The 12,116-nt window shown below is 42.7% G+C and overlaps 1 protein-coding gene across 8 annotated transcripts in view; it reads right to left on the reverse strand.

Moving 5' to 3' along the window:
• RABGAP1L (RAB GTPase activating protein 1 like) overlaps window positions 1-12,116 on the reverse strand; it is a 301,913-nt gene that overhangs the window by 266,017 nt on the left and 23,780 nt on the right. For 5 of the 8 annotated variants that reach the window (XM_053243767.1, XM_053243764.1, XM_053243765.1 and 2 more), the window contains exons 2-3: window positions 7,043-7,113; window positions 582-762 (exon numbers count right to left, since the gene is read on the reverse strand). The exons of 1 other annotated variant lie outside the window; for it this stretch is intronic. In XM_053243767.1, the coding sequence (XP_053099742.1) occupies window positions 582-716 (135 nt within the window). In that variant the 5' untranslated portion in view covers window positions 717-762; window positions 7,043-7,113. The remainder of the gene's footprint in view (window positions 1-581; window positions 763-7,042; window positions 7,114-12,116) is intronic. 2 more of the 8 variants (XM_053243768.1, XM_053243766.1) reach the window with 2 other exon arrangements.

Here is a 12,116-nt window from a genome sequence, read left to right on the forward strand (position 1 = left end):
TCTACTCTGGAAAACCATGCCCAGGAGCCAGTACCCTCCAGGTAACCGATTTGATTTGATTTTTACTTAATCCGGTTCAACCATGTGTTAATCAAATATAGCTTCATCTATCATGTAATCACACGTTCAATGTTTCCAACATTTAAAGTGCCCTGGGGAAATAGGCATCACTTGGTACAAGAACATGTAAAAGTAGGTACCTGACTAGCTTCCCTGGAGAGAGAAGTCCAGAAACAGAGTGCCATAGCCACAAAGACCCATTCACGGATCACCATCCACAATACTTCAGAAGGTGGGGCACCCTCAAAAGGTCCTCTAAAGAACAACTCACTACAGGGCAGCACTTATAGAAATAGATGGTCCTTTAGATACCAAGGCTTGATGGAAAATATGGTCCTTTATGTACCAAGCCATACAGGGCTTTCAAAAGGAAAGCAACAGCATTCTGAATTGCAATCTGAAATGGTTTAGCATCCAGGAAAGCCATTTCAAAATTGGCGGGATATGTTCCCTAGGCCCAATTAGCAACATTAAAAGCTGGCGAGAATTTAAAAGAAATAAAAGAGTCAAGGAAATCATACCATCAGCTGGGATTTCTCATCTTTTGCATAAAAATCATCAGTTTGCTTATTAACCAATACATATTCTTCACTATTTAGTACTGACACAGTTTCCAAAGAAAGGTTGGCTTTGTTAAATGAAGATCCAACTTCCATTTCAGAACGACGCTGCCTTCTGCCACATGAATTCAACACAATAGCTCTGAAATAAACACAATAAATATTTTTGTACAAAAAACTCATTATTGTACCATTTGGTCATATATGTACCAAAATAACATTTAAACAAGAAAAAAAAACTATACAAAGTGGCCACATTCAGACATAAGGCAAAACCGGAGTTAAACAGGGCAGAGATTGGAACTCCATTATGTCCAAATGCATGCTACCGCAGTTTCACAACTAAAGCAACCTGCAATTTGCCTCACCAAACTCCAGTTTGAACCTTCATTCTGCACAAAAGTTCGCTGCCAAAACCTGATGTTTGGCCACCTCAACATTACATCCAAACACAGATGGCGCCATAAGGTCTATGCAGTTTCTGGAACCACCACCGTACAGACAGCAGCAGACATCCACCCGGAATTGCGCCCGCTTCATGCCTGGGGCAGTTCTCACTGGCTGCCTCTCCGAGCACTCACCCCGCCCCTCCTGGCTCCAATCTAACAAAGCAGTTGCCTGGCAACAGCCCAAGCTTGTCAGCTTGCTAACTGGGCAAAGAGGCACCTTTTACCGTGGTGATTCTCTTTATTTAGCAGGGGGAGAGTAACCGGCCCTATCCACCCCCAGCTCAGTACCTCCAGTGACTGTTGCTGGTGTGTATCTTGTGTTTTTTAGAATGTGAACCCTTTGGGGACAGGGAGCCATCTTATTTATTTATTATTTCTCTGTGTAAACCACCCTGAGCCATTTTTGGAAGGGCGGTATAGAAATTGAATTAATAATAATAATAATAATAATAATAACAACAACAATAATAACAACAACAACTTATCAAATGGCAAAGTCACACAGGGGGATGCCCTCTTGGCACTCTGTCCCTTGCTCCTCCCTCCTAGCAAGCAGGAGGCAAAGGGAACAGGATGGCACGACGGACACTAAGTGCTTTGCTCCCCCAAAATGAAGCAACATAAATGCTCACAAACACAAGCACTCCAGGTGGCAACATAGGCAGGGCACCCCACTAGAGTGCTGTGATGCATATGACAGGGCAAGGATACCCAGGATCAGGTTTAATGGGCAGCCCCAAGAAAGGCCCAGTCTTTTCCCCTTTGGGATACCTGTGTGGTCCCTAGGCTTACTCATTAGAAGGACCAGGCAGCAGGAACAGCATTTCCAACACTGAGAGGGGAGATTCCTACTCTGTGATCAGGATGGATGCTGATTCTAAGTGGACCACTCACTCATAAGAGAGTGTAAGGCCATAGAGACACCCCCTCACAACTCATAAGAAGAACCATCTGTGGGGACAGGGGTGTTGAGCCCAATCACTAATAACGTGCGGTGACATTCCCTTTCTCCCATGGACAGCTCTCACAAGAGTGTCAGGGCACAGGGAACGGACGGCAGATGCAACCCGGCCAGGTTGCTCTATATAAGGAAGCTGCGGGGATGGGTACCCTGTCAACTGCTCCTCATCTTGGCAACTGCCGTCAAAAAGATTTCAAAGCATTCCCCCTGCTAGCCGTTCGCCCATATGAACATATTTACACTTGTTTGTACCTCGAAACAGCGACCCCACTCTCCTTGGGTTTATGGAAATTGGGACACCCCTCTCCCACGATTCCCCATGGCGGTAGATTTGCATACAGAGCAATGCCAGTCTGAACCCAAGAATTTTGAATGGGAGTAAAGATCTGTCCCCGCACCTGGTATTTACCCTGTCCACACACGTGGCGAGGCTCCAACACATTGGGCATCAAAATCTCATTTGAAAAGTGCTGAGCAATTTGGTCAAACTTCAAGGAACTGTTTATGCTTTGAAAAGCAAGTCAAATACCCTTGAAGATGGGGTATTTTTGTTTGTTTAAATCCCTTCTTTTCCACTCATGCATTGGTTGTATCCTAAACTGGTTATACTATATTGGTTGTATCCTATTATGTTAAGCTATGTTACCTGTATTAGCATCATCCTTATTTATGTCTATATGCTGTAACCTTATTGCAATAGAGGGGGAATCTCATTTGGGTCTGTGCTAGGCTTCCCTGGAGAGGAGTGGGGTGTAAGGCAGAAGTTCTAGCATTAACCTGAGAAAGTGGAGGCCCCATGAAGCGGGGCCCTCTTTGTTGGGTTAGCGCAACTCATAAGCATGCAGTCTGAAAGAAGACCAAGTGTGTTTTGCCTTAAGTCCCTCCCCAGTAGACTGGCACTCTCATGAGAATGCATGTCTGCCAGCAGCAAGCCACCAGGAAAGCAGGTGTGGGGTTTGGTCTGCATGCACTGCTTTCCAGGGTGAGCCCTCCCAAGAGTATCCTAGGTCACAGCAGGCCAGACTGCAGGATCCTTTGCCCTCCCTCCTACACATATCCCCTCCTAGGAAATCATCATGCTCTCTTCCCTTTCCTGAGTAACAGGGAAATAGTGGCCCCCAAGATCCATGCCCATCCATGCCCCCCAAGATCATGCTTGTGCTGAACAGTTTTGTTTCAGAGTTCTTAGGAGGGCAGCAGTGCCATCATTTCCAGAAATATCACTGGCATGGCATGGCATTTAAAGGGATTTAAATGCCCTTTCCATGCTGAAGGCTGATGCAACGCTCCAAAAAGGCATGATCACACTCAACACCCCGCCTTTAAGATCGTGGGCAATGGCAGCCACTCCTGTAATGCCTTGCCCACTGTCTGGCAATGCCAGCACTATGGAGCTTGCTAGGATACCAAACTATATAGGGTGTTGAAATCCAAAACAGATTCTGAGGAGCTCTAAAAGGATCTCCACAAACTGGGTGAGTGGGCGTCAAAGTGGCAAATGTGGTTCTATGTTGGCAAATGTAAAATGATGCACATTGGGGCGAAAAACCCCAACTTCACGTATGCACTGATGGGATCTGAGCTTTTGGTGACTGACTTGGGGTTGTGGTGGACAGCTCGTTGAAAGTGTCGACTCAATGTGCAGCAGCTGTGAAAAAGGCCAATTCCATGCTAGGGATCATTAGGAAGGGGATTGAAAACAAAACTGCTAACATTATAATGCCCTTATACAAAACTATGGTGCGGCCACACTTGGGAGTAATGCGTACAATTCTGGTCAACGTATCTAAAGGACATTGTAGAATTGGGAAAAGTGCAGAAGAGGGCAACCAAGATGATCAGGGGCCTAGAGCACCTTTCTTATGAAGCAAGTCTACAACACCTACAACTGCAGGAAGACATGACAGAGGTCTATAAAAGCATGCATGGAGTGGAGAAAGTGGAGAGAGAGAAATTCTTCTCCCTCTCGCATAACACTAGTAGCAGGGGTCATCCCATGAAATTGATTGCCAGGAAATCTAGGACCAACAAACGGAAGTACTTTTTCACACAACGCATAACCAACTTGTGAAATTCTCTTCCACAAGATGTGGTGACAGCCAACAACCTGGGTGGCTTTAAGAGGGGTTTGGATAAATTCATGGAGGAGAGGTCTATCATCGGCTACTAGTTGGAGGGCTATAGGCCAGCCTCAAAGGCAGGATGCCTCTGAGTACCAGTTGCAGGGGAGTAACAGCAGGAGAGAGGGTATGGCCTCAACTACTGCCTCTGGGCTCCCGGTGGCATCTGGTGGGCCACTGTGTAAAAGAGGATGCTAGATTGGATGGGCCTTGGGCCTGATCCAGCAGGGCTGTTCTTATGTTCTTAGGGACTCCCCTGTCATGAAACCAGAGGTTGCCGGACAAAAGGTTGTTGGACACATGTCTGGGATGCGATTCACAGCTGCAAATTGAAACTGTGGGTCTGAAGACCTCTGGTTTCACATTACATTATAATGTGGCCAGACTTTATCAAATAATGCAGAAGTTTCCAAAAATGAAAAAATCCCTCACATAATTAAAGAATACTCTCACATTAATCCTCTCCTGCAATATGCCACATATCTCAGACCTCGGAAATATTACACAAACACAAAAATTAAACATATTGAAACGAAAATGAAAATAAAAGAATGGCATGTACAATAGGATGGCTGGCCAACAACAAAGTTAGCAAAACAAGCAACTTAAAAATTATTGATCATTGCCCAATAGCAACAAACGATGCAGCATTGTTTTGTCTTCAACTGAAACCAGCAGCTTAACACAAGAAGCTTTATATATAGTTTTTTCTTTTTCATGCTTGCAAAATATAAGACATGTCAACCAGTATAGTTCTTTTTAAGTTAGTAAGGACTTGAATGCCTGGAAATAACCCAAGCAAACCTTTTTGGGGGAAATTTAACCAGCTGTATTTCTAAATAACCAACTGATTATTTCCCACTTTTCCCCATCAAACCAGGTTAAAGACAACTGAAGTATAGTTTAATAAAACCATCTGAGATCCCAAGGAGATATTGCTTAATACTGTTAACAGCATGATTTTTTATGCAAACAATAAAAAAGGACCACTGCCCTGGAGACTCAAGCAAAAGCTCGAAGAAGCTAGAAGTAGTGCAGGGCCAAAATAACTTGAAGTGCAGTGGAAGTAGATGTCCTGGGCTTAGATTTCGCAGTGATGAGTTATGTAAAAAAATTTCCAGGTACAGGTAATAGGCAAGGTCACCATGACATGAGAAAATGGCTGCAATACTATTGCTGCAAAATGGGAGCTACACCATTCCCACAGCAAGTTTTCAAATTCTAAAAAAGCATTGTTTCATAAAATCAATTTGTATCATAATGAATGGATATACCACCTGTCAAACTGGGAAGTTTCAGGGTTATGTAATTTCCCCCCCAAGTGACTATGTACTTGAAGAATGCACATGAAATGGGTTGGATCCAGACACAATTGTGCAATAGCACAATTGCAAGTGAACTCCCACACCATTTCCTCTCCACTACAGTCCTCATAAAGCCATTACTGATGATCAGGGACCCTTAACAACAGTGTGAGATGTGGGTAGAGGGCTGAAGGGGATCTCAGGAAGCGTGTACATGCACCTTCTGCAAACAGGTATTTGTGCCCAGTTTCCCAAGATTACTCCCCGCAACACCCTCTGTGCTGTAGCAAGGGTCCCCCAACTCTAAGGAGCAGATTTTCAGGGGGCTGCAGTAGGAGAGGGGAGGTAGGGAAAATCCTTTACCTTCTGAGAGCAAATCTGGATAAAACTCAATGTTTTCCCCTTAAAATCGAATTATGAAGAAGTGTATATTATATTAGGAAATGAGAGTGCCATACAATTTTGTGCCTATTGCAATACAAATAAATTTGAAGAAAAATGTTTCATAATACAATTTAACATTTATAGCATTTAAACCACATTAAGTGTGCTCTTTTTTTTTTTCCCCAATCAAGAATTTCAGTTCAAATAGTTTTGGCTATTGGCAAAACTTTCCAGCTTCATACAGAAAATAAATTTAACACAAAATACTTTTTTAGTTTTGTTCTCTAAATATTTAAAAAGTAAAATGAACGTGTGAAATCACATCCTAATTGATTCAGGGCATTGAAAATTTTTCCAGTTCAAAACTGTCTGGAGAATTCATTTCACTACCAGTAACAATGTATCTAACCATAATATGCAGATATGGTAGCATAACAATCCCACTATGTTTCTTAGCCATATGGGAGGCTAATTATGAATTTTCTTTTTCCAATATGACAGTTGCTGGGAGAAGGTGCAATGAACCTCCCAAGCCTTAAATACAGATCTTGGGCTAGCAAGCATTTGTGTTCACATTTGTGCTTCTAATCTACTGCTTTGGGAACTGTGAACACCTCCAGGCTTTTCCACACTTACCCCTTTTGCTGCGTCATAAGGGGGAAAAGTTCTGAAAGGCTCCACGAGTTACACTGATGTTTTGTGATTTTTTCTCAGTAAACTAACTTCATCAGCTTAACAATATATAATTATATTAATGTCTGCTTTTAATTAGTCATTCTCTTTAACTCCTTTCCCTGATAATTTCTTGATAACGTGATCAGGGTGTGGAGGGAGTGGGGAGAAACATACATTAGAAGGCATTTCTAAGCTAATCAGGAACCTGTGTGTGCATATAAAGGATGGGGCCATAGCCCAGTGGCAAAACAGCTGCTTTAAATCGAGAAGTTCCAGGTTCAAGATATAGTTTGGCATCTCCAGAGTCCATCCTACCTGAAACCTTGAAGAGCTGCTGCCAGTCAGTGTAGAGAATACTGAGCTAGATGGACCAATGGTCCGATTCAAACTAAGGAAGTTTCCTGTGAACAAAAACTGAATTTGAAAATTTTCTTAGCCCACATCCAAACCCTTCTGACAGCATTAGTAATTTACACAATTTACCATGTTACAGACTACTATATTTAGTTTTCAATGTATGGAAACCTACAGCAGCTGAAGCAGAGTTCTCAAATTCTACCCATCGCAGGGTTCAAACAGGATCAGAGACCAGAAGAAAACCTAAGTAAGAGAGGAGATAACATATTGTCAATCTGCAAGTGAAAATCTTTCCTCTTAATTATCAAATTACTTTAGAAAAGCATCATTCCTAAAGAGAAATCTTTGGCTGTGTCCAGACTCCAGAAAAATTAACTGAACAGGAACACACAAGGTAATTGGAAGACACTGAAGCCTTTCCCTGATAATTTCTTGATAACGTGATCTGGGGGAGTGGGGAGAAACACAAATCCTAAAGTGGCTCAAGGTGGTTTACAATAAAAATTCAAAACCATTCAAGATATTCCCCTGAACTTAAATTTTTCATCAATACACACAGAGAGTCTGTTTTTCTACATCTAAAAGAGAATACCAGGGGGGGGGGGGGGGGCGGGGACGACCACAGGGCCAAATTCACATATATCCTGAACATAAATTGAATCAGCTCTGCAAATTCAGATACCAAAGTATTTGAACTGACATTGCTGCCTGCAGAAATGTGATTTAATAAAGGCCGGAACCTAAAGTCAGATATTGTACACAACTGATCTTATGTTTCATATGTAACTTTCAGAACATAAGACAGACAGGTTGATTACCTGTAACTGATATTATTTTAGCAGTCACATATATGGTGTTCTGTACAGGCTCATATCACATCTGGGAAGTTTCTAATGCTAGGGGAAAAAACAGGTCCAAGTGCTTAGGCTCCTCCCCTTCTATACCTCTACAAAAAAGGGAATGCAGGATTACCCCAATGGCCCCGTACCTCTGAAGCCCAAGTATTCATCAAAAACTCAGAAAAGGGAGACTATGCATGTACAGTTGTATGTGCATGAGCTGGCTACCTGATCAGGGATTCCAAGGGATATTGGAGGTAACACTCAGGTATATACATGGATAGCTAACAAGTGAACAACCCTAGTTTAAATAATGTCTATAAATAGGAGGGAATTAAGAGGAGAATAATTTTTTATGCTTTGACTGTTAACCAATAAATTAAAGGGGTGAACAGAGAGCTGAATCAAGCACTTCTCTAAACATCCTTCTCTTTCACCCAACTTTGTTTGTAGCCCCCAAATCAAGGAGTAATATGCACATGATTACTTTTCGCTACTAATGATGCAAGCCTGCAGGGAAGACTATACAACTATTGTAATGTGTTGGAAACCATTCAAAGTTGCAGAATTTAGGAAGCGCCATTCCATAGTTGACATTAAAGGGTGGGGGGCAATCTGACCAATTGTCACAGGACCTCAGCTTTTTTTTGTTTGTTTTAATTTAAGGCTACATAACCAATATTACTTAAGTCAGTCCCTGGAAATCAATGTGATGGACCTCCAAGTAAATATAATAAGAACTAAGCTGAAGGCTCACTGGCTATCTACCTACAGAGCCTGCTTCTTATACAAGTTGGTCTCCCCTCTAAATTTATGGAACAGTATTTTGGTTATTTGCATGCTTCTCTCCAAGTCAACTGCACCAGAACTGACAATACAACCAACAAAACTAATGACATGAGAAGGAGAAAGATGGATTATGACTATTTACGCCTGCTAGTTTGCATAAATAAAAAGCAGGGGGTTGTCACTGAAAAATGCTATTCCAGCAGAAATTTGTAATCTTAAATCTTTAGTGACCTTCAAAAGAGCCCTTAAAACCCATCTGTTTGGCCTGGCCTTTCAGGGTTTTAAAAATTTTTTAATTGTTTTAATGTTTGCCGTGATTCTCCGGGGTTTTTAGCTGTTTGAATGTTTAATTGGTTTTATTCTGTTTTCATAGTTTTGATTTTAATTGTTAACTGGTTTTACTTGTTTTTATTCTGTTGTAAACAACCCTGAGCCATTTTGGAAGGGCGGTATATAAATCGAATAAATAAATAAATAAATTCACATGTTGCACTGAGGGTTGGAGAAGCACGTTTAAAGCAGCAAGAGCCGCCACCACTTTCATTGTGCCAGTTTCTCTGCTTGGGCCTCAGTGGGAGGTTATATATGTGATTACCAATCATAATTGGTTGCATCTCTATAAAGTGACATTTATTATTACTCCAGAGGAGTATATACACCTTCAGTTCACAACTATCTGATATTCATGGCCTCAGCTAGTGCACCTTCCCCCTTCCAACAAACAACAACAGCAGCAATAATGAATTATCTGCTTCTTTAAAATTGGGACTAGGTTCTGTAAATCAGGAGCACCCCTGGCAAATCAGAAATATTGGAGAATAAAGTAAAACAACCTGTAAAACATGGGCTAATGGGGTTTTATGTGGCATGCCAAGTGCTTAACAACTGCAGCCTACCATGTGCTTAACAGTCTTTCCATTTCCCCCCAATATAAAGCTTTTTTACTGTCAACTGCTATAGAAGGAATTACCGTAATGTTGTGGGAAGTTGAGAGGATGAAGTGCGTTTCCACAAAGTCTTGTGAGCAGCCGTGATATGGGGCAAAGTATGATTTTAAGCAAAAGTCACAGCGTAAAGTGAGTGTAAAGTGAGTTTATATCCTCTAATAATAATAATAATAAACTTTGTTTGCCACCCCATAACAAATTGCTTTCTGTGCAGCTGCAAAAGGGTAGCAGCTGCTGGCATAAGAAGTCATACTTCAGCTTCCCCAACAGCAGTTTTAAGGCAGAAAAACTCAACATTACATAAATGTTGCACAGAGAAAGCTCTGTTTAACACTGTGAGACACACACACGGAGTACAAAACCAAATACTATAGGTATGAATCTCAGGCCATATGATTATCCTGAATGAGGATTCCGGGTGATCATAGGACTCTAAGATTCATGGCTATGGCATAGGACCAACATGGAAACTGGGCATCCTACAATGCCATACTGGCTCTTGTATATGTTGTTATACAAAGAATACATACACGCAAGTCAGGGAGTTATCAATCTGAGATCAGACCACAAAGCTTACTGTGCATTATTCCATGAGCACTCAACTTGCCAATCACGGTTTTCCCAATCCTGGTTTTAGTATCTATAACTGGGAAATTCTGACCAGTCTCGCCAACCACGACCAGAGTATCTGCAGTTTGGTAAGATTTTTTGTGATGAAGTGGATATTTTTTTGCGATTGGGGGGGGGGTTGTTTTCAGAGGTTCAATCTGCTCATTCCTTTTGCTGACCCCACCTACAAACAATTTAAAGTGATGTTTACTGATTTGGGGTAGGTGGGTTCAAAAATACCTTTCCGCTTAAAAAGTGTCCAGAGTTTCAATCGGTGCACTCCTCTTGCTGACTCTTGGCAATTTTAAGTGGGTTTTGAGGATTTGGGGTTATTTTTAAGCATGTTTTCCTTTATTTTTTGGTCTTTTCACAACCACAGTTCCCCTACCCCCATTTCCCATAGACTTTAATGCCTCACCAACTGCAAATTGCCAATAGCAAGGTTTTGCTGGAACAAAACCCTCGCGGTTGACAAGGGTTGACTATTTACAACACTACATTTGAAAAAAAACACAGCAAAATTAATTTTGTATACTAAGGGATTCTGTTATTGTTTACCCAGTGCAGAAAGAGGTAAGAGGCAACTTACCCAAAATGACATTTGACAAAATCTGATGGCAATATGTTTCATCAGTACTATTCTAAGCAGGACACTAATATATTATCTTTCCATTAGTCCACATATTGGTATAAACACTTGTCAAGAATAAGGTCCATTTAGGAAACAACTATTATTATTATTATTATTATTTTACATTTATCTCCCACTCTTCCTCCAAGGAGCCCAGAGCAGTGTACTACATACTTGAGTTTCTCTTTCACAACAACCCTGTGAAGTAGGTTAGGCTGAGAGAGAAGTGACTGGCCCAGAGTCACCTAGCTAGTTTCAAGGCTGAATGGGGATTTGAACTCGGGTCTCCCCGGTCCTAGTCCAGCACTCTAACCACTACATACCTCTGGCTCAAGCAAGGCCCAAGGCGACCACGTTAGGGATGTGCACGGAACCATGGAGCTGTGGGCCGGCACTGGTGTGCGGGGCTCTTTAAGGGCAGGGGAGGGTGTACTTACCCCCCTGCCGGCGCGTTCGTTTGGTAAAGTTTTTGGGGCGGCAGGAGACCTCCCTGCTGCCCCTTCCCCCATTCATCGGCAAAAGGCTTCAAAAAGCCTTTTGAGCGTGTGTGCATGTTGCGCACACACGTCACGTCTCTGCGACGTGCGGACACATTACACAGAGACGTGACGTGCGCACGCGCAAAAGGCTTTTTGAAGCCTTTTGCTGACAAATGGGGGAAGGGGCAGCAGGGAGGTATCCTGCCGCCCCAAAAGCTTTACCAAACGAACGTGCCGGTGAGGAAAACACGGCAGGGGGGTAAGTAACCCTCCCCCGCCCTTAAAGAGCCCCGCACACCAGTGCCAGACCACCGGACTGCAGGCCTTCAGAATGGCCTCCGGACTGGTCCTGGCTCATCCCTAGACCACGTTGCCTTCACTGCTAAGAGCAGCTCCACCACCATTCTAAAATTCCTATGGACTAGAGGGGGACATTACGTACCTGCAGCACTCAAATTATCTGAGGCCAAGACATTGACGCAACCCCTCTATGGTGCCAAATCGCCCCCACCCCCACCTTCACAGCTAGAAATCCCAAGCCATAGAAGGGCTTATACCCTTGCCCATTGTCATGCTCTTCCCTCCGCAGTATTGGAAGGCAAATACAGCAAGATCTCAATCGCAGAGACTTTGTCTTTGTGACACTGGGGAGGTAGAAACCACAGATCACGCATTCCTCTTTTACTCCTTTTACAGAGATATCCAGGACAAGCTTATATTTCCGCTACTTCTCAAGTACCCTGGCTGCCCAAACCATTTCTATACCCAGTTGCTGCTTTCAGATGAAGACCCGGCCTTCACACATAACTCTGCCAAGTTCTGCATGGCAGTGTGTAGGATCCACCAGGTCGTGACTGCCAGGCCATTCCCTTGCATCAGCTCTACGTCGTTTTAAACCACTATATCTTTTTTAGTGTTCCTATTTAGATGATTTGTTTATATACCCCCATTT

Source organism: Hemicordylus capensis, chromosome 4 (assembly GCF_027244095.1).
Source record: "Hemicordylus capensis ecotype Gifberg chromosome 4, rHemCap1.1.pri, whole genome shotgun sequence".
NCBI classification, from domain to species: domain Eukaryota; kingdom Metazoa; phylum Chordata; class Lepidosauria; order Squamata; family Cordylidae; genus Hemicordylus; species Hemicordylus capensis.